The following is a 23,439-nucleotide window of genomic DNA, read 5'->3' as shown; positions in this document are numbered from 1 at the left end:
ATGCTTTAAACAGCTTAAGTCTTCTCCATGGGCTATTTTTGAGAAATTATGATTGAAAGCTAATAAAGAGTTAATTATTATTTTAGAGAGATTTTTTTGCTCTAGGGCGTGTGCACTCATCAGAGAGACAAAGAGAGACAGAAAGTGAAAAATCTACCCTCCCAGGGAAGTTGGCCATGCCGCAATCCCTTCTTCTCCATTCTCCTGATGGGATTTTGGGAATGCATGCATACACACCCAGTGTGCGTTTTAAGCTGCCAGGTCTGGGACTTGAACTGTGGTGGACTACGTGGGGGTCCAGCAATGTAATACCATCTGCTGGTCCCAAAAAGTTGATTATTTTAAATAATTAGGAAAATGGCAAAAAAAAAAAAAAAAAAGGTAAAGGAAAAATAGCTCTAGAAAATTTTATGTTAAGGTTTGGTAAGGATCAACTCTGAGGCCCATTTTAATTTTAATTTTAATTTTTTTTTTGAATTAGCTATGGGACATGTTTGTTCACTGGGGTTAGAGACAGGGATGAGAGAGAGAGAGAAAGAGAGAAAGTGAGAAAGCTTCCCTTGGAGGGATGGCCACACTGCAACTTCTTTTCCATTCTCCTCAGGATTTTGGGTATGCATGTGCAATCAGTGTTTTTTTTTTTTTTTTTTTTTTTTGAGAGATTTTTTTCTATAGTCACTAAATCCAGGACTTGAACTGCACAGTTGGCCATGTGGGATCCAGCCACCTTATCCACCACGTCACCATGGCTGGCAGGAAGTCCCTTTTATAAATGTGTAATGCTTTTGAGAATTTGTGTCTGTCATTTTGTTCAAGTAGTTTTGTGAAGGGGGAGTCCAAGGAGTTGATTTCCGTCTTTCCAGCGTTAGTACAAAATTGACCCTGTGATCACTGCAGGACGTTGGTGTTGTATCGTGAATCTTTAAAAGTTTCATCTTTTTCTGCTACCTCAACATCCCACAAAGTGGGGGCACCCCTCCATCCCAGGTGACCAGATGTACCAGTGTGATGAGGCTGGCTCCTGCCACCAGCTTCCCTTCTTGCTCTCCTTTGATAACAATGTAGTGGCAGTCACAACACCAATAAAATCCCTCTAAGGGCCAGTTGGTGGCACAGAGGTAAAATGCCATGCACTGCAACTTGACATGGGAATGTCCCCAGTCCAGGTCCAGAGACCTCCTTGAGTACCTCAGGCACACGTGTGCCCATGATCCAGAACAGACGGAAGCCTGGGAGTGTGAATTGTGGTGTCAAGATCCTGTTGGGTGGGGGAAGAGTGTGAAGGAGAGGAGGTGAGAGCGACCCACAGACTGACCAAAGCCTGCACTCCTCTGCATCCCCCGCATCCAGCGCCTACGTCCCGCCATCGCCGTCACCATGCCCAAGAGAAAGGCTGAAGGGGATGCTGAAGGAGGTAACGCCAAGGCGAAGGACGGACCACAGAGAAGATCTGCCAGGTTGTCTGTGAAACCTGCTCCTCCAAAGCCAGAGCCCAAGCCTAAAAAGGCCCCTGCAAAGAAGGGAGAGAAGGTACCCAAAGGGAAAAAGGGAAAGGCTGATGCTGGCAAGGATGGGAATATCCCTGCAGAAAACAGAGACGCCAACACAGACCAGGCACAGAAAGCTGATGGTGCTGGCGATGCCAAGCAACGTGTGTGCGTTGTTGGTAACTGTCCTTCTGGTGACTGCACACTTCAAAATAATATTTTTATCAAGCTTTATAAAAATGCAGAATTTCATTTTACCTTTTTTTTTTTTTTAAAGCTATGTTGTTAGCACACAGGACACTTCATTGTTGTTTTTTGGAGAAGGGGCATTTGTCACTAATAGAATGTCTCTGAAGCTGGATTGATCTGGACAACATCTTTCCCTTCTAGTGTTGAGAGACTTCCTCTTGGCTCCTATGAGGAGCGATTCCCTGACACACACAGCCCCCTTGGCACAGATGCCTTGGGGTGTGGAAAATGTAACATTTGCCTTTACGTCCTCTCCCTCTCTGCCTTCAGCACAGACTTAGCTCCCTTACACCAGAGACCTGTGGGGACCTGACCACAGAAAATCGGTTATACCAGTATGTCAGGCACTCCGGACTTGCCAATGACATTAAGATAGCATCCTTCAAAAGAACAGCAGTTCCTTCTCTATATTGTTGGATCTTCAGGTCGATAATTCTGCCATTTTCATTTCCCGAAAGTCAGGGTCTGCTCGTGAAAAGTTGTTAAACAGCATGCCAAATGTGAAACGTCAACCCTCACTCTAAGCTTTCCCTGTTCAGAGCATCAGGTGAAGACTTCACTGGGTTTTATAGTGGCTTTCTGATTTTGGTAGTCCATCGAAGAAGGGAGTGTGAAAGTTGTTGTATACAGTTAACAATTGTCTGCCCTTGTCCTGCCTGAAATACCATGACTGTTTATGAAAAGTATCTTTAATGAAGCTGTATAGATTGACTTGGAAAAAAAAAAACCAGATCCTGTTGGGGGTGCTGCCTAAATGTCTCCCCTCTTCTCTGTTTCTCTTACTCATGAAAGAATGAATGAACGAATGAATGAGTAGGGCCGGCCTGGCCTGTGGTCTGAATTCCACACAGCAGACTACACAGTTCCCACACCCAGTGGCTTGGGAAACACATCGAGAGTATGCGCATGTGTGCCCAAAATCCTGAGAGGGAGAGTTGGAGGGGAAGGGATTGCAGGGGGATATATCCTTTGGCAGATTAAAATAATAATAATAAATAAATCACTTAAAAAGAAAAAGATATTATGAAAGACAAGCCCGCAGGCCTCTTGCTTGTGCTCTCTGCCTGGAACCCGCCCCCTCCCCAAGTCAATGCAGTGGTCCGGGCCCTCTGCCCCTGCTCCATCTGCCAGAGCTCTCTGGCAGCTCCCCCTGTGTGCCCTCAGTGTGATGTGCCATCCCTCCATCTAGGACCTGTGAGCATATCCAGCGTGCAATTTCACATGCCTCTCAGTCATTTCTGCTAGATGTTAGGGAAATTGTTAAAGGGACTTGTTCCCCCATTACTACACAGACATTTGTTAAGGTATTATAATTATAATTTCAACCACTGATACATTTTTTTTTTTAAAAAAAAGCTTCCTTTATGGAAGTGAGGGAGAGAGAGAAAGGGAGAGAGAAGCCCCCTCGATAAGGTCTCATGCCCCAATAACCCCTAACCTTCCCAGCCAGCCAGGACCATGGGCAAGCATACCTGGCCTTAACAGGTCAACCAGGGGACCAAACCCTGGATCTTCTCTACGGCTCCAACATCACTTCAGCAGCATGTTACCACTGCACTGATGAGCTGGCCCCACAGGGACCCCTTGTGATCACTTCCTGCTGTTAGCAAACTACAGTTGCAGAAAAAACTTCTGCCGAGGTTGAGCAGGAACATCACAGTGCTGGTCCTCACACCCAGGGGGAGTTGGCAGCGGCCCGGGAATTCTCACCCAAGAGCTGAATTCCACCCTGAGAGTGATCATCACTGGGGTTCTCAGCACCTGAGAATATTTTAGAGCTTGAGTCATGAGGACATAAAATAGACACTTTAGAGCTTACATTTTATTTTAATCAAGAAAATCTTTTCGGGGTCAGCATAGTGATGAAGGGAGCTGGGTCTGACATAGCCAACCATAGTTTAAATCCTGGCCCAGCAGCTTGAAAAACATGCGAGGCTCAAATGCGTTGTGTGCCCCAAATCCCAACAGGATGGAGAGACGGAGAAGGCATTACAGCACGACCACGTCCCATCGGGGGATGCTTTCTTCCTTTCCTTCTCTCTGGCAAGTGCCCTCTGGAAATTAAGAGCAAGAAAAGAGAAAGGAAGAAAGAAAGAAAAATCTCTTTCTCTCTCTTTCTTTTTTAAAGTTTATTTATTAATTTCTTCTGAGAGAGACCTTCTAACTGAATCTTCACGCCATCATGCTGTGCCTCAGCCATGTCACAGACACACATGTCACGCCCGTCACATACAAAGACACCTCACCACATGAACCCAGGACCTTCCCGTGTGGCCTCAGCATCACGGACCATTCTGTCACTGCTGTGCCACTGCAGCTGGCCCTGGCAAACTTCTATTTCTAAGTCCAGGAAAGAAAAAAGCTCCCAGAGTGGGGTCAGCAGTTGGTGTGGTGGTTAAGGTGTTGGGCTTTCAGATGGCCGACTGCAGTTTGAGTCCTGGACCTGGCAGCTTGCTTTCTCTCTCTCTGGTGAGTGTACATGCCTTATAGCAAATTTAAAAAGATAATAATTAATTAAATAAATAATTAAAAAAAAATTTCCAGAGTGTAAGGACTGGCCCCTCCTGCTGCAGTTATCCTTGCCATGTACCCAAGACTAAGCACACAGAGATACCTATGGGGAGGAGGGAGAAGCAGCAGACACTGGCCAGTGACGGGGAAGTAAGGGTGAAGGCAGAATCGGGAGCAGGGACGTGGCATGGGGACTGAATGTACCACCTGGCTCACTCCCTCCCCAGGCGATCCTGCCAACACCGAGCGAGCACCCGCGAATATGACGGGAAACTGCACAGGCAGTGCTCAGCTTAGTTCCTATTTAATTTCAGTCGGATAGTAAACATTTATAAATTTTTTTATACAACAAAACAAGTACATGCAAAGTTACAAATATAGAAAATATAAAGTACATGCGTATTTCAAAGACCAGTTGATGGTGTCCACTTTGGATTCTTATACAAAACTATTTAGTGCACGTTGGAAGCCTAAGGACCACGCAACGGGGTTTCCCGCATAGCAAGTGTTTAGTACCTTACAAAACAGTTAATGCATTAGATAGCTCAGATGTTAACTGTTCTAAACGAAACCTCTAAGTCTGTCATATGCAATACATCTTTTATATATATATATATATGTGTACGTGTGTGTGTGTGTTTTAACATAGAGTACCCACACAGTGCAAGCCAGTAACATTGCAGAATAGTAGCATCTATCTACTAGATGACAATATTGAACACTTCAGGGAATAATTTCACTGCACTTAAATAACATTAACAAAATTTCTCTTTGCACTCTGAATGAATATTTCTGTCATCTTCAAGAGAAGATTATTTTTTAGATTGTCACCCTGTTCTTTGATTCAAAAGCCAATCATAGAAACTAAGGACTCGACCTAATTCTAGTTTCTGACAATCGTGAGACAGAAATGAGGAGAGGCGAGCATTTCTTTGCTTTGTACATTAAGCATTCTCTTCATCACACAATCCTCTGCAGATTGTGTTTTCACCACAGCGGCTTTCCTGTGTTAAAATCTCCTGGTTTTAACCCAAACTGTGATAAGATTATTCTGGCTTCCAGGTAAATGAACAGAGCAGGTTTACCAGAAGGTAATTTAATCTTTTCCTGTCTTAACGATCTATCGTTTATGTTACCAAGAAAGGAATGAATGCCACATGTAGGTACTTTCAACAGCTTCTAAGTGCTGGCTTCCCAAAGGCTGGCGTTTTCAGTCTTGGAAACCTTGCATCCGTGTGTTGCACGTGCTACAGTTATAGTCATGCCCTGTGAAAAGGTCCTCCGGCAGAACTTGGTGTTGCACCAACATTTGCTGTCGATGCAATAGTAACTGCAGCTGGCCCTGCGAAATGCAAAATATCACAATTCCCCACAGACACAGAGCGCACGCTCCGACGGGCTGAGCCTGCGGCCCGAGAGCGAAAGATTTTTATTATTTAATGTTTAGTGAGTATCATGCGGCCTCTTTCCAATTGGCAGAAAGGCCAGTAGGTTTTCTTAAAGCGAATGAGAAAATGTCTCCAAATTGCTAAGAAATCACTGCTAAGGTGGACATGAGTGCACTGAACCCTAGTTGCTGAAGGAGCCAGAGGGATTCAGGCAAAGGTGTTCAAGGACTGTTTTGAGATTGGCTTTAGGCTCAACCTATCGCTCTAGACCCAGAATAAACCTAGACAGAGCAGTGGTTATTGGCCATTATGCTCTTTCTGACCTGGCTTTAGCATTGGCCTGTGAAGAACTCCATCCATAGGGGCTCGAATAAATAGCATCCCAAGTCTACCCTATAGTTCCCAGTGCCCATCTGTGCCGAGGGTATTAGCCTATGGGGGACAAAGAAGAAGCAAGAACGAGAGACCGCTGAAAAGGGCTGCAAGGTGGATACCCCTCCCCCAACCTGAAAAAAGGATTTAAGAAGATGGTGGTGACAGGAAGACCTCCCTCATCCCACTATCAGGAAGATGAGGAAGGAGAGGAGGAGGATCACGGGCGGAGAGGAGAAGAGGACCACGCTGGAGTTGTAGTAGGAAGCCCGGGCTTCCTGCTGGTACTGCGTGATGCACATCTGCTCCACCACGCGCTCCATTATCTTGATGTCGGTCTCGGTGAAGTTCTCCCCTTTGGTGGTGGTGGTGACCGTGTGCTGCTTGATGGTGATGTTGACGCAGTCGTGCACGAAGTTGTTCTGGTTGCTGTACTGATCCACGGGCTTATAGTACACCTGATTGGGGTAGCGGTTCATATTTTCGCGGTAGTAGCGGTCCTCATAGTCACTGCCGAAGTGAATCATGGGCCTGCTCATGACACTGCCCAGCATGTAGCCACCGAGGCCCCCGACCACAGCCCCAGCTGCGGCCGCGCCTGCCACGTGCTTCATGTTGGTTTTCGGCTTACTGGGCTTGTTCCACTGATTGTGGGTGCCTCCTTGACCCCAGCTACCACCACCGTGGGGCTGTCCCCAGCTGCCACCATGGGGTTGTCCCCAGCCACCACCATGAGGCTGCTGCCCCCAGCCGCCACCATGAGGCTGTCCCCAGCCACCACCATGAGGCTGCCCCCAGGTGCCACCGCCCTGGGGTGGGTAGCGGTTGCCTCCGGGGCTGCCCTGCCCTGGGTATCGACTCCCCCCAGTGTTCCATCCTCCTCCAGGCTTTGGCCGCTTCTTGCAGAGGCCCACGTCACTCCATGTGGCCACGAAGAGAACCATCAGCCAGCAGCCCAGCTGTGCCATGATGGCTGACCTGCAAAATGAAGAGGAGAGCGTCACTGTAACAAACGGCTGCACACAATGGCGTCAGCGCCTCAGTCACAAGCGCTCTGCATGCCTTGTACTTCCCCACTATGGCGCTTCCAAGTAAAGGGTGAGCACAGGGCCACCCAGTGATGCAGCACGAAAATGCAACGCTCTGCAAGGCTGACCCCCAAGAGTAAGCTCGAGTTCACATCACTGGGCGTGCAGGTGCCTGTGAGCCGGGCTGGCTAAGGCTGGGAATGGATCGTGGCATCCAGACCCGGCTGGGAATGCACGTGCTCTCTCTCTTTCCAGCTCATAAAGAAGTAAATAAATAAAGTTAGGGAAAAACGAAAAAAAGGACAAACGACTCTTTGTCCTTCTCTAAGGACATATCTTCAGTTAATTCCTAGCTCTGTTTCCTGGAAACCTTGATAAAGGTGGAATGCCAGCAACGTCTCTTATGTCTAAAAATAACCTCCAGGTAGTATAATAAATCGCATCGGGACTGAGAAGAGCTATAAACTCCTAATGTGTTTGCCATAGTTTTCAGCTTCTGCAGAGCAGCAATTTTTGTAACCGCAAGCATCCTTGTGGGAACTCTAGGACTTGCATTAGGCTGTGACAGGGAGACTAGCTCCTGTGGGGGACTGGGCTTCTACATCAAGGGGAACCCTTCACCCACAACATGTATCTCATTCCTTTGCACTTGAATAGTCACTAGCAGGGGCTGTTGGTGGAGACAAGTTCCTGGTGGCTGAGGGGACTACTGTGAGGACCTCAGTTGAGTCCCCTCTTAGCACCCAAGGCCCAGGATGGCCTAGGGTGTTCTTGTGAATTAATGTCTAATTAGGAAGGCCCTGGGGGTGGGGCATGGCAGCAATTCCATCACTTTGTAACTAGCTGGCTCAGTTCTTGCCTCTGTAGGAATGCAGGCAGGAAAAAGTCTCTCTTGTTTGCTGCTATAGCCTCAGGAGCTAGGGCAGTGCCTGGCACAGAACAGGATACAATAGATATTTGTTAAGTGCAAGAATTAATATCCCCTTGAATGCCAAAGAGAATTTCCTCAAAGGAATTCTCAACGCAATTTTACTATAAGTAGGAAACATGCAGGATTTTGCAAACCTGCTTACAAAGTCATCTCTTTATCGATCCACGGGCAGACAGAGGGTCCTGCTCAGAGCAGGGTGAGCGGGCTATGCTCACGGGCAGCACAGTCACTTACTCGCGAAATGGGCTTTAGTTCAGCATTTCACATTCATGAATGATTTATTTTCTTCTATTTATTGGCACAGCCCCCCCCACACACACACATTTCTTATATAGAAGGGTTAGCACAATTTAGAAAACAACCAAGATCAGGATGACAGTTTATGACCCTCTACGGTATGTCCATCCATCAGATTAAAAATCTCCTAGCTCATTTATCCTGGGTGCTCAGTTCTAGGGGCAGAGCTCAAAGACACATAGCAGAAAGATTACTGTATCCTAGGTCAAATCGGACATTCCCAAATATCGTGTGACATGAAACCTCAAATGACCTACTCTGTAACACTGAAGTTAGCTTTGCCTCAGCACTGGAATTATCTCCAAATTAAAAAAAAATTAGATAAAAAAGATTAAAGATATAGTCAATATGTATGTAAGTAAATTATGAATACATTAAACAAAAAATTTAGAACAACAAAAAAATTAGAAAATTATTTTTCATATCCTTTAGAGCTGATGTCTTTTTTTGATTTGTTTGTTTGTATTTTTTGTTGCCCTCATTCTGTTTAGAGCTGATGTCTTAATGAGATCATATTTATAAGAAAAACGAGTAAACAGATAAATGAATTAACATCTTCTTCATGTTTCTTTCTATCACTGAAATTGGAAGAGCTCTCTCGATGCATGTAAGTAAATCAAAATATATTGGAAAGTTACAAGCCGAGTTGAAGTTCTCAGCTCATGCCAGTTACGATTTTTAGAGGATCTTTGGATGGGGCTTGGGGATAAGGTGCTGGGACACGCTGCCTGGCCCTGTTCCTTTCCTACATCTCCTGGTCCCACAGTCTTCTTTGTTTTCGTTTTTGTTTTTTTTATGCTTTAGGGCATGTGTGCTTGCTGGGGAAAGACAGAGGAGAGAAAGAGGATGGCCACACTGCAAGCCCTTCTCCTCCATTCTCCTCTTGGAATTTTGGTCACACACACACATGCACCTGGTGTGAGTTTCAAGCTGCCAGAACCAGAACTCAAACTACTCAGCTGGCCGTGTGGGATCCATCCACTTTAATTTCCATGCCACCTGCTGGCCCTGAGTCTCCTTTTTAAAAAACTTGCCAGAGGATGCATGTGCTCACCAGAGAGGGACAGAGAGAAAGAGAGAGAAAGCACCCCTCGATGAGGCGTGGTCATGCTACAATCCCTTCTCCTTCATTTCTCCACTCTATTGGGATTTTGTCACCAAACGCACATATTCTCAGTTTTTTTTTTTTAAGCCACTGAGGCCAGAATCCGAACCCTGCTGTCATGTGGGACCTGGCTCCCTCAGCCACTAGGCCATGCCCTACGCCCAACCTTCTGCAGGCCAGCATCATTAATCTCTCTGTGTTCTCATGGGGCCAGCTCTTGGCTTCCTTGCTGCTCATGGTCCTTAGAGAACTGCTAGGGGACGTCATATAGTCAGTAGCTTCTAGTCTGAAGGGTTTTTACGTAGACAACTTGTTCATTCATTCATTCATCCCCTTGAGCCAAACCCCAGCAATGCCCCAGCAATGGCTGCTCTTGAATGGTCTCTCTCACAGCATACACTGGATCTACCAGCGAATCCTCTCAGGTCCACCTGGAAAAATAAACCCTGCTGCCCTCAGCTTCTCACATTTCCCAGCCCTGCTTCTATCCCTTCCCCCTGATTCCTTCAACAGCCTTCCAACCAGCCCCTGCTGCTCCCCTGGTCCCACTGTCCGTCCCCCTTCAATATGCAGGTCACGTGCCCCAGTCCACAGTGGTGCTCCTTTGTACTCAGTAGAAAACACAAAGTCCTGGCCTTGCAGGTTAGGCCACACATGACCTGGCTCTGGCTGACCTCCCTGCCCTAGCTTCCTGCTGCTCCTAACCAGAAAAGCATGTCTCATCTCTGGGCCTTTGCGCTTGCTCTTCCCGAGGCCTGAAAGGCTCTTCCTCCAGTTACTCGGGTGGCTCAAGTCTGCTCAAATGTCATCTTGGAGGATGGGCGAGTCCTTCGTACCATTCTATCCCTAACCAATCTATCTTCCCTTTATGGTGCATCACTTTCTTCTGGGGTAGGTATAGCTACTTGGTTTATTATGGTATTTATTACATACACATCGTTCATCTTCTCCACTAAGTGCAAGTTCCACCAGAGCAGGGCTTTGCCCTGGACATAATGGCCACCTCATAGATATGCAAATAAATGCTGAAGGAATGAATGTTTATGAAAACAGCTATGGGGACCAGCAATTGGCGTAATGGCTATATTACTGGACTCCCATGTAGTCAACTGTGGTTCGAGTCTCAGACCCAGTGGCTTAAACTCACATGGGTGTGTGTGTGCGTGCCCAAGATCTCAAGAGGAGAATGGAGGAGAAGGGATTGCGGCATGGCCATCACCCTGGGGGGGGTTGATTTCTGGCTTTCTCTCTCTTTCTGGTGAGCACACGTGCCCTATAGCAAAACCTCTAAAAAGGGCTAGGTGGGAGGAGGAGGCTGCATGGAAGAGCTCCGAGTTGAGCTTGAACCTGCCTTGTTTACAGCTCTGTGAGCTCATGGAGACATGGGCACAGCTGATGATTCTGCACAGGGAGGGAGCACAGGACAGGAACTGGGCAGAGGTGGACGGGGCAGTGAACATTTGGCATGGACAGGGGCAGTAAAGCAGCATGCTGACTGGTCCCGGGCTGGAGCTTCAAGTACATAGTGGAGGGGCCAGACAGTGATGCAGCGAGGCTGATCCATGTGGAGAAGTTCCAAGCTCGTGTCTGGAGACCTCCCTGAGCATGCAAGGCATGTGGATATTCTTGATCCGGGACTGGGTGAAGCTGAGAATGGATTGTGTCATCAAGATCCTTTTGGTGTGTGTGTGTGCGGAGGGTGGGGGGCACAGTTGCACTGTCTCTGTTTTTCTCATTCATGGAAGAAATAAATGAAAAAGAAAAAGAAATGTGCACAGTGGAGAGGCAGCAGGATCTGGTAAGAAAGGGCCTGGTGAGCAAGCTGAGCAGACACCCTGATATGTCCGGGCAGGTCACACGAGGGTTGCCGTGCTCCGTAAATGTGCCCCCTCTATTCTCAAGAGTGTCCCAGTTTGGATGCTAGATGGTGTGGTTAGCCTAATGATAAGGCATATTAAATAGTTTAGACTTGATCCCGAAGGCACTGGGGATCCACGGAAGAGTTCTGCATTCTTTCTTAGAAAGAACATTGTGGAGAACAAACTGGGGACTGTGTGTAAGTCAGGGAGCAAGCAGACTAGTTAGAAGGCCACTGCAGAGAACAGTGAAAGAAGAAGGCAGCCTTGGCCAGGGGGAGGAAAAGGGTGGACAGTGTGATTGAGAAGACAGTTTCTAGGGAGCTTGGTGTTTGATATGGGGGGCAAGAGCCTGGAAGAGTAAGGCAGCACTGGGTTTTAGGACTGGGCAACTGCATGGACAGAACAGATAAGGAGCAGGTCTAGGAGAGATAAATGACAGCTTTGGCTTTGCAATGCTGTTGTTGGGAGGATTTGAACTCTCATAAAGAACATAGAGGGGGCGGCCAGCAGATGGCATGGTGGTTAAGGTGCTGGACACTCCCACAGGGCTGACCATGGTTTGAGTCCCAGACCTGGTGACTTGCTTTCTCACTTTTCCTGTCTCTCCCTCTGTCTGTCTCTCTCTGATTCAATGAAAATAAATGATTAAATAAGATTAAAATAAATAATTCTTAAAAAAAATAAAAAAGTACATAGAGGGGAAGATGGTGGCATGGCAGTAGCATAGCTGGACCCTGGTTCAGATCCCAGGGCCTGCCTCTACACTCCAAACGTGTATGTACCTGTGATCCAAGCTGGCTGGGACTGGGGGTATAGTGGCTCTGTTGGGGGTGCTTTTCTTTCTCTTTGTCTCTGATTCTCTCTCATGAAGAGGTAAATTCATAAAATAAAAAAAAAAAATAAGGCCGGCCCCCATGGCCTGGGTGGTTAAGGAAGCTGGATCCTACATGGCCAACCGTTCATTTAGAATCTTGGCCCTGGAGGCTTGGAAAACCAGTTGGTGCTTTGTGCATGGGCCTAAAATCCTAACAGGGCATAGAAATGGAGAAGGAATGGCAGTGTGACAACGCCCCACCAGGGGTTTTTTCCCTCCCACTTCCTCTTTCTATCTGACTCTTCCCGACAAGTGCATGTACCCTTTGACAAAACAAAAGCAAAGAAAAATCCAAAGAAATGAAAACACAGATGAGCTGAATAAATAGAAAGGCATTCTATGGTCTTGGCTGGGATAATTCAGTATAATAAAGATGACAATCATCCTCAAATAAACCAATTCTTTCAATAAAATGCCAAATTCCAAAACTGATTTTTTCAAAGCATTAAATGAACTCACACGGGAAAGAAATGTCCATGAATAGCACAGTCAACCTTAAAAAGGAAGAGTGGTGGTAGTATAAGCTGGGGGAGCAGAAGGGACCCACTGCATAATACTGAGGTGACAGGGAGGCCCAAGTTAGGTCCTAGCCTGTCCCCCAAACAGACCAGGCATGGAGATGGAGGCTGAGATAGGGAGATCGTGACATGGAGAGACAGCATCAAAAAATACCTTATCTCTCTCTCGTCTTCACGTGTACACGTGTACTTTCTCTCTCTCATGGAGGAAGAAAGAGTAGAGAAGGGAATCTACCATATCAGACATGAAATCACATGATAAAGCTACAGTAATAAAGACTAGATGGTGGGCCAGCCGGTGGTATGGAGGTTAAAGGACCACATCTCACATGGCCAGCTGTGTGGTTCGAGTCCCAGACCTGGTGGCTTGAAAAATCACACACGTGTGCGTGCATGCCCCAAATCCTCAGAGAGTGGAGGAGAAGGAATTGTGAAGTGACTATCCCCACCTAGAGAGTGATTTCTCTCTTCCTCTCTTTCTGTCTCTCTCTGGTGAACTCATGTGCCCCATAGCACAAAATTAAAAAAAAAAAAATTAAAAAAGAAAAGACCAGATGGTGAGAGCTCAGAAACAGACCAATAAGCCAAAGAAGGCTTAACAGAAAGTTCGGAGAGAAAGTCCTGAGTATACAGTCTAAAAGGGATTTGAGAGCAATGAAGCAGGCACTAAAATCAACGAAGGACAATCTGATGTTTGGGAAACTAGAGAAAAGTTCAACTGGATCCTTGACACCACAATACCACACACAAAGCGGACTCTTGGGGGGGGGATAGACAAAGGGCTTTGTAAACAAAAAGTGCAAACCGTAAGGCAAGCAATTGATAGATTTAATTACATAAACACTACGGGTTCTTATTTAACACTATGAAGAGCACTGGTTAACAGACTGCTAACAGAAAAAAGTTAATAGAGTTGAGTACACAGTGTAAAAGGTATTTAGGGTTAGCAGGTGGCATGGTGGTTAAGGTGATTTGGACCCCCACATGGCAAACTGCAGTTCAAGTCCTGGACCTGGCCTGATAATCATAACAGATAGATAAATAAAAGGTATTTACAGTATTTAATACTAATCAGGGACACATTTCTAGAATCTGCAAGGAATTCTTACAAAGCAAGAAGAGACATCTAGGGCCAGCCTATGGCATGAGGGTTAATTAAGGTGGCAGAATCCTATGTGGCCAGTCGCATAGTTGGAGTCCCAGACCTGGCAACTTGAAAAACATGGTGGGTGTGCGTGTGTGCGTGCTTAAAATCCTGAAAAGAGAAAGTAGGAGAAAGAACTGTGGTTGGTCACCCTCACCGGAGATGATTTCTTTCTTTTTCTTTCTTTTTTTTTTTTTAAGCAGTTTTTGCTATAGGGTGCATGCGCTCACTAGAAAGACAGAGAGACAGAAAGCAAGAAATCACCCCCCAGGAGGGATGGCCACGCCGCAATCCCTTCTCCTCCATTCTCCTCTCGGGATCTTGGGCACGCACGCACACATGCCTGGCGTGAGTTTAAGCCACTGGGTCTGAGACTCGAACCGCGGTTGACTACATGGGAGTCTAGCGACATAGCCATTACACTAACTGCTGGTCCCACCAGAGATGATTTCTCACTTTCCCTCTCTCCTTCTCTGTTTATCTCTGGCGAGTGCACACACGCTGTAGGAGAACTTAAAAAAAAAGAGAAAGAGAGGGAGAGAGACATTTATCAGATCACAAGAGTGTCAAGGGCCACAGGAGAAGTCTCTATTTTTTGTTTTTTTTTTTAAATGCAGCAGGGAGTTGTTAAAGAGATTTGGTAGGCTAGTAATATGAGACTTTTAAGAAGAATTATTTTATTGATTATTATTTAAAAATTAAAAAAATTTTTTTTTGCTCTAGGGTGCATGTGCTCGCTGGAGAGACAGAGAGAGACAGAGAGACAGAAAGTGATAAATCACCTCAGGAGGTATGGCCACACTGCAATTCCTTCGCCTCCATTCTCCTCTTGGGATTTTGGGCACACACACACAACACACATGTGCTGGCATGAGGTTGTTCAAGCCCCTGGGTTGAGGACTCAAACCACATTCGACTATGTGGGAGTCCAGCAATATAACCATACACCATCTACTGGTCCCATTTTTTTGAAAAAAATTTGATCAGTGAGAGAGCATGAAAGAGAGAAAGCAAGCCGTCAGGTCCAGGACTCAGGTCCAGGTCGGCCATGTGAAAATTCAGACTCTTAACGACCATGTCACCTGCTGACTCCTGTTTTTTTTTTTTTTTTTAAGTTGATTTACTTTTTTCATGAGTGAGAGAGGGACACAGAAAGAGACAATGGGGCAGCATCCTCAACAGAGTTTTGACATCAGGATCCACCCCGAGCCCAGCCGGCCCTGGATCACGGGCACACTGGTGATTGGCATACACAGGGAGGTCTCTAGACGAACCCAGAACCTTCCCATGTGAGTCAGCCTCACAGAGCATCACATTGTTACTGCTATGTAGCTGTCCAGCTCCCCGGGATTGGTTTATAAAAGCTCACCCTCACTGTAGTGTAAAGAAGAAAACACGGTGGGGTAAGAAAGGAAATGGGGAGGGCAGTTAGGGAACTACTGAAAAAAGATGGTGACATGGCCTGGGATATTGTCAACACTGCTGATGAGCTGTGAAAAAATGATGTACTTTGTAGGAAGAGCCAATAAGACTTGCCAATAGGGTGAAGGCAGAAGTGAGAGTTGCCTGGGTTGGTGGCTTCTGTAATCAGGTGCATGGTTGTGATGCCATCTACTGAAATAGGAGGAAGTGGTAGAGGGCCACAGTTGGAAAAGAAAACCGAGTGTTTTAGCTTGACACATAAACGTTGCCACATCTGTGAGACAGTCAAGTTGAAGAACTGATTTAGGCAACAGTTACAGGAACCTGGAACTCAACTGAGCTAGACATCTAGGCATTTCCACCGAAGATGCAAGATGATAGCCAACGGGATAAAGGGTCAAGATTCAGAACCCGGCATGCAGGCCGGCACTCTGAGCCTCCTACTTCACAGACTCTAGCAATATGGGTACCAAAATCTAAAAGAAAACATCACCCAATAGACTTTGAACAAATTAATAGGGCCAGCCCTGTAGCCTAGTGATTAGGGAGCTGTATCTCACATAGACATTCATGGTTTACATCCTGGTCCTCGTGGCTTGAAAAACACACCAGGTGCATGTGGATATGTGCCCCCACATTTCTAACAGGAAGGAGAAATGAAGAGCTTGCAGCAGGACACACTCCATCAATGGGTGCTTTCTCCTTTTGTCTCTTTCTGGTGAAGGCATGTGCCCTCTGGCCAAATAATAATAATAATAATAATAATAATAATAATGTAAATAACTGAGTAAAAGAAGAACACACTGTGACCAATAAGGATTATTTTATAAATATAAGAATGACTCAAAACCAGAAAATCTGTTAATAGGTTAAAGAGGAAACAAAAAAGATTATTCTACAGATGTTAAAAAGTATTAGAGGTCCACCAAGTAGCGTGGAGGTTAAGATGGCTGGATCCTACATGGCCAACTACACAGTCTAAGTCTCAGGACCAGTGGTTTGAAAACATGCTGGGTGTGTGTGTGTGTACCCAAATTCCAAAAGGAGAGTAGAGAGGGAATTGTAGTATGGACATCCCCCCTGGGGAGGTGATGTCTCACTTTCTCTTTTTCTCTCTCCGGTGAGCACATGAGCCCTGTTGCAAAACTAGAAAAGAAAAAAAAAAATACTGAGACATAAAAGAAAACCAGGAAAAGAGAAAAACATAAAATATTTTTGGCTGGGTAAACCAACATTGAAAAATACTAGGTCTTGGGGTCAGCAGATGGTGTAGTGGTTAAGGCACTGGACTCCCACATGGCTGACCATGGTTCGAGCCTCAGACTTGGCAGCTTGAAACTCATGCCAGGCACATGTGTGTGTGTGCTCAAGATCCCGAGAAGATAAGGGGTTGTGGTGTGAATCCCCCCGGGAGTGATTTCTTGCTTTTTGTCTCCTTCTCTGTCTCTTTGGTGAGTGCATGTGCCCTATAGCAAAAATTTCTCTATAAAAACGAGGAAAGATACTGGGCCAGCCAGGTGGTGTGGTGGTTAAGGCAGTTGGATCCAACATGGACAATTGCACAGTTCAAGTCCCAGACCTGGTGGCTTGGAAAAACACAGTAGGTCCATAGACATGCATGCCCAAAGTTCTGAGAGAAGAATGGAGAAGGAATTGTAGTGTAGCCATTCCCCTGGGAGGTGATTTCTCACTTTCCTTCTCTCTCCAGTGAGTGCACATGACCTATAATAAACTAAAGAGGAAAAAAAAAGATACCAATTCAAGGCCGGCCTGTAGCCTAGTGGTTAAGGGAGCCAGATCCACATGGCTGACTGTGGTTCAAATCCTGGCTCTGGTGGATTGAAAAGTAATGACAGGAGTGTGTGCACGTGCGCACTCTAAATCCTGATGGGATGGAGAAATGGAGAAGAGATTTGCTGTGACCACACTCCACTTGGGGTTGCTTTCTCCCTCTCTCTGTTTCTCAGTCTCTCCCTGGAGAGGGCATACACTCTCTGGCAATTCAAAAAGGAAAGAAGAAAGAAAGAGAAAGAGAAAAAGAAAGAAACCAATTCATCTCCAAATTATCCATAAAGTCACCACATTATTAGTCAGCACTCAAAAGACACATGAAATGATATGCATAACAAAAAGGACTGAAGATGTTTGGAATGGGAAAACCAGGGCACACTTGGCCTGCCAGGGATTGAGCGCACAGTTACAATAAGGTCACGTGGTGCTTGGGCATGAGCACAATGGCAGAGCGATGGAACCAGGAAGGTACAAAAAGATCCGTAAAGTGCCCATTCATCCATTCCCACTTACTACAAAAAGATCCGTAAAGTGCCCATTCATCTATTCCCACTTACAGGTGGGGAACAAGAGTCAGGGCTGTAAGATCAGTATTAACTGCCTAGGACGTGGAGCTGGGATCCATGCAGTGACAGAAGCCTGCTAGCCCAGAAAGGTGGGTGCAAGGGCCAACATTCTGATATTTCGAGCAACTCCATACCCCTTTGAGTTCAACTGGTTAATTGGAAAGTGACAAGGCTCAACCAGCAGCCACCCCCTCCTGTACCCCACACTGCATTCGGGGAAATGTCCTGTCTTTCCTGAACTAAGTAGAACTCATTCGTCATTTAAATATTTTTTAAAATATATTTTTAAATTTTGCTATATGACATGTGTGCTTGTGGGAGACAGAGAGGGAAAGTGAAAAATTGACCCCCAGGGGGATGGCCACATCACGATCCCTTCTCTTCTCTTGAGATTTCGGTCTTGCACACATATTCACCTGGTGTATGTGGTTGTTTTTCTTTGTTTGTTTATTTGTTTTTTTGAAGCCACTGGATCTGGGACTTGAATCACATAGTCAGCCATGTGGGATCTATTATAGCAGCCTCAATCACCACACCACCTGGCTGGCTCCCATTTAAATCTTTTGAGGTCATTGTCCCTTAAAGAATTTTTAAGTTTGGGCCAACAGTGGTGTGGAGGTTAAGGTGCTGGATCTCACATCGTCTGCCACATGGTTTGAGTTCTGGATTCAGCAGCTTGAAAATGACACGGGGCATGTGTGCATGCGTGCCCAAAATCCTGGGAGCAAACTGAGCCCTATAGCAAAAACTAAGAAAAAAAAAAAAGAATTTAGGTTTATTTCTTCCATAAGCTAGAGAGGGAGACACACACACACACACACACACACACACACACACACACACACTGAGGTACGTCTCCATCAGCAAGGTCTTGACACCACATCTAGCTCCGCCTCACCTCACTTAGCCTGGATCATGGGTACTCAGGTACCCAGAATACTCAAGGAGGTCCCTGGACACAAACCGGAACCTTTCCACGTGTGTCAGCCTCACAGAGCATTGCGTTTTCACTGCTGCACCACTGCCTGGCCTCCTGCCCCTTAGAGAATCTAATACAAGCTATAAAGCTTTCCAAACAAATTTGGGTAGGGAATTTTTTTTTTTTTTTAATTTTAATTTTTTTTTTTTTTTTTTTTACCATCATCCTGAGCTCAGTCTTAGATTGGATAGGGCAAGGGTTCCCAACCTGGTCCATCATCAGATTGATCTGAGGAACTTTTAAAAAACCTTGTGGGCCAGCCTATGGTGTGGTGGTTAAGGTAGCTGGATCTTACATGGCCCACCATGTGGTTCAAGTCCTGGATCCAGTGGCTTGAGAAAAGGCTCATGGGGTGCTCAAAATCTCGAAAGAAGGGAGAACAGAGGGGAAGAGATTGTGGTGTGACCATTCCCCATGGTGGGTACGTTCTCTCTCTCTCTGTGATGAGCATGCGCTCTCCTAAAATAAATACATAAATAAATCACCAAAACTCTTAGCAGGCCAGTCTGAGAGTGTCTGCAGATGGGATTTGGCAATCAACGAAAAGTTTTTCTGGGTATTGACACTTCTGGTTGGGAGTTCAATACTCAACATTTATGATGCTTTTCATAAAAGGGCACGCCTCCCTCAAAGTGACCACATAAAACTGTAAAAGCAGTATGTAGAATACAGTAGTAGAAAAAGAATTGCTTAACAAATTGAGAAAAATATTCTCTCAACTTGAAGAACTCATACTATTCATGTGAAGATTGTTTTCTAATGCTATAGCCATTCAGAGGTTATAACCAGCCATGTTTTGAATGTTTAATATGCAGCAGTTCCCAGCTGAGATAGTTGCCTTGGAAGAAGAAATAAGATCTGCAAAGGGAGAATGGAACAGGTAAGATAAAACTACAGTTTCGAAAACCTTTCACTTTGGTTTTGTTGGTTGGTTGAGAGTCCTTTTCAGTGTCAATTAGGTACAGAAATGTTTATTATTTTTCAATGGCTCTTCCCTTTCATAATTCAACATAATTCTAGAGAAAGCTGCGATCTTTTCTTTGCAAAATGTAACTGACTTTACAAGAAACAATGATGCAATTAGGTGTGAGCTACACAGTGGACCCAAGTGGCCTCTGGGGGAAAGGCTTGTGATCACAACCGGTTTTCTATTCCTACTTTCTGTGTCAGTTGGTGACTTTCAACCATCACAAGACCAAAGAACTTCCACAGGATAGGTACAATCTGTTGTAGCTCAGCTAAACTGGACCAGTGCCTACAGTAAGACAGAATGCCTAGCCGAAATGGTTCCATTTTAAAAGGTATTCAGGAGTTCTTAAAAACAACAAAGAAGGGAACCAGCAGTTAGCGTAATGGCTATGTCGCTGGACTCCCAAGTAGTCGACTGTGGTTCATGTCCCGGACCCAGTGGCTTAAAACTCACGCCGGGCCCGTGTGCGTGCGTGCCCAAGATCCCAAGAGGAGAACGGAGGAGAAGGGATTGCGACGTGACCATCCCCCTGGAGGGTGATTTCTTGCTTTCTGTCTCCCTATCTCTCTCTGTCTTTCTGGCAAGTGCACGCATCCTATAGCAAAAACCTCTCCCATCACCCCCTCAAAAAAGACTTAATGTTGAACAAGGTGAGCCAGACTTTGAAAGATGCACACTGTATATCCCCACACTAATTTGTACCAAATATCTGCACTTAGTGGTAGAAACAAAAAGATCTTAAGATATGATTGTAGTGGGACCAGTAGATGGCTTAATGATTAGATCACTGGACTCCTACATGGATGACCATGGTTTGAGTCCCAGACCCGGTGGTTTGAAAATCACTCCAGGCATATGTGTATGTATCGAAAATCCTGAAAGGAGAATGAAGAAGGGATTGCGGCATGGCTATTCCCCCTCAGGGGTGATTTCTCACTTTCTCTTTGGCACATATCCTACAGTAAAATTCTCTACAAAAAAATAATATGATAGTAAAGAGGATAAGTGTAAATACCAGAGACTGTAAGGCAGGGGAGAGGATGGTAGAGAGTGGGTAGTAGAGGGTGGGCATGAGGTGCAAAGGGATGAAACATTTACGAGGCAAAAAAAAATGTAAAGTTCTCTGTTCAAATATACATATTCACACACATATATATAGCGTACATCGTGATGTATGTAAAATGTAAAATTAATCTAAAAAATATAAAAATGATGTACAACAACATATTCCATTTATATATATATATTTTGTTCTTTCTTTAGTTCATTTTACAACCTGCCTAAGCATGGCGATCATTGATAAGCTGTTATATTCAAAAGCATATTTCTGGCAAAAAAAACCCCACATAATGCTACATGCACTAACTAAATCACTCATAGATCTACTCAAGAAGAAAAAGTGGAACAGTACTGAAAAAATAAGGTCAGCTAAAAACGTTTTATTCTAGGAAGCAAGCGTGCTAACAATCTTTTTCTCTTTTTCTCACACACAGAAAACTGTGAGCCTGTTTCATTTTAAAAATGGAAAACTGTGAGTTATTTTTAAAAATGACATTATTTAGTAAAGGTAATACCTTAGCAAGAAAAAAAAAATGAAGATCACCTATAATTTCTTCCATTAAAACTTTCTTTCTTTCTCTTTATTTATTTATTTATTTATTTACTTTTGGAGAGGTTTTTGTTATAGGGCGTGTGTGATCGCCAGAAAGACAGAGACAGAGAGACAGAAAGCGAGAAATCACCTCCCGGGGGGAATGGCCATGCCACAATCCCTACTCCTCTATTCTCCTCTTGGGATCTTGGGCATGCACGCACATGCATCTGGTGTGAGTTTAAGCCACCGGGTCCAGGACTTGAACTGCGGTTGACTACATGGGAGTCTAGTGACAATAGCCATTATGCCAACTGTTGATCCCTAAAACTTGGATTTTTCTGTGCTTTTCCTTTCAGATTGTTCATGCATGCATTCACATATGATTAAATAGCTACAGTTCAGTAAGTTGAACTTTGATTTAACAGTTTTTCTTTATACAAGAAATCTTCAAAAAGTTCATGGAAAATGCATATTATGAAAGAAATTATGTAAGAGTTTCCATCTTTTGTACCTAGAGAAACTCGTACTTTAATTTCAGTTTTTCATTAACTTTTCTTTTTAAAATTTTGCCAGCAAGTGAGTGTGCTTGCTGGAGAGAGAGAGAGAGAGAGACAGACAGAGGAGGAAAGTGAGATGGCAACACACGCTCTCCATGGGGAGTGGTCATGCCACAATCCCTTCTCCATTTCTCCCTTTTCTTTGAGATTTTGGGGTTACATGCACATATGCCCAACATGTTTCTCAAACTGCTGGGTCCAGGCCTTGAGCTGAGTAGTTGGCCATGTGGGATCCAGCCACCTTGACTACCATGCCATGTACTGGCTCACCACAAACTGTCTGAAATTCCTTCGTCTATCACCGGCTCCAAAATCGTGATTTTTGATGGTTATAGAGTTCCTCTCAGCTAATATGTCGGATTTTCTTAGCTATTGCTGTGCTGTCATACTTTTAGGTTTTTTCTCAGTTGCTTCTAATTTTAGATCAGTCTGCTTTCAGACTCTGTGCCTGTATAAGACTTTTCTTCCCTTGTTTGTTTCTTCCATTGCAGGTAAATCTCCAGGTCACAGCTTCCAAATTCTTAATGCCTCACCAGATTGCTCCTCAAAAGGATTGTACTGACTCAAAATGTCCCCAGTGGGGGTGTGAATAGGAAAAACAGGCATATATACCAAGGGTCAGTTTTACATCTATGGTTAAATCTAATCTTTGCAACAAAGCCAGGATGTAGGTATCACTTCCTCCATTTTATGAAGTAACAAAAGTAGGAGCAGGAAATTAGGTCATCTATTCAAATCACTAAGTTTGCAGACTCTCTTTTCAAATCTCCAAGTCGTGCCACCAGCCAACCTGGATAAGTGAATATGCCAGGTTTCAATACAGGTTGCTATTACTATTACTGTTAATTTTGTTCATTTAATAGACATAGATGATAATTTTAATTTGCATATTATCCTGAAATGAGTCATCATTTTTACCACTTATCCATTATGACCGTGATATTTTCCTTTCACGAGTATGAAAAACTTGGATCAGATACAAATAATATCCAAATTACATCCTACCTGCTTCCTATCCCTGCTGGTAAGCGCATCTCAATGTTAGTGTAGGTAAAAATGGTTACATTTCAATGGTGTCTTTTGTTTCTTCTTCAAATCTAGGTGGGTTGTTTATTTGTCCAGGGATCTGACAATCGTATTGAATTTTCTGTACCTATTTTGCTGGTAATCAAATTTGTAAAACTCTTTAATCCTATTCTACCTGGATTTTTTTGGTAAGGAAAAGGGAACCCTATTAAATATGCAGCATCCGGGGAACTGCCTATTATACTGGGACGCTCAAAGTACAGAAAGTAACATAGCCAGGAAGATAATCACGACCGTGGCGGTGAAATTGCACTGCGTGTGCAGGAATCTGGAGGCGAGGAAACCGAAGAGCAGAACGCAGTGACGAAGGATGGTGAAGATGGATGTGAAGGGGCTGGAGTTAACGCGATAAAAACTATTCGCTACACTACAAAGAGAAAGGGGGAAAAGCCCTAAACAGCGCACCAAAGAAGATTCTTCGCATTGTTTAATAATGGATCGCGAAGGCGCCTGCGGTGCACGTGCAGGAGGCTGGTGATCCGAGGTGGAGGCGATCGCAGAGTCCCCCTGATGGCCTGCTCTCTCCCTTTAGAGAAGTGCCAAAGAATGAAAAGCAAAGCGGCGTGCCCGCGGTGACACTTCGGGCACGCTGGAGAGCGCCGAAGACCCGCCACCGGGGAACCTCGGCGCGCGTAGGGCGGGGCCTCCCGAATCCCCGCCCCCGAGGCCCGAGACCCCGCCCACGCCCGCCAGGCCTGGCGGGGGCCCGTG

The 23,439-nt window shown here is 45.1% G+C and overlaps 1 protein-coding gene and 1 pseudogene across 1 annotated transcript in view; one reads left to right on the top strand and one right to left on the bottom strand.

Moving 5' to 3' along the window:
* The first annotated feature begins 1,377 nt into the window (after positions 1–1,377).
* Positions 1,378–3,343, top strand: LOC102491135 (non-histone chromosomal protein HMG-17 pseudogene; annotated as a pseudogene).
* Positions 3,344–4,532: 1,189 nt separating this feature from the next.
* The window catches only part of PRNP (prion protein (Kanno blood group)), a 20,903-nt gene continuing 1,996 nt past the window's right edge, over positions 4,533–23,439 (bottom strand). The window contains exon 2 of the mRNA XM_006163978.3: positions 4,533–6,985. Within this exon, the coding sequence (XP_006164040.1) occupies positions 6,187–6,975 (789 nt within the window). The 5' untranslated portion in view covers positions 6,976–6,985 and the 3' untranslated portion in view covers positions 4,533–6,186. The remainder of the gene's footprint in view (positions 6,986–23,439) is intronic.

This window comes from Tupaia chinensis, unplaced genomic scaffold (genome assembly GCF_000334495.1).
Source record: "Tupaia chinensis unplaced genomic scaffold, TupChi_1.0 Scaffold143574_1, whole genome shotgun sequence".
NCBI classification, from domain to species: Eukaryota; Metazoa; Chordata; class Mammalia; order Scandentia; family Tupaiidae; genus Tupaia; species Tupaia belangeri.
The sequence above is the reverse complement of the archived record's forward strand: the minus strand, read 5'-3'. Positions and strand labels throughout refer to the sequence as shown.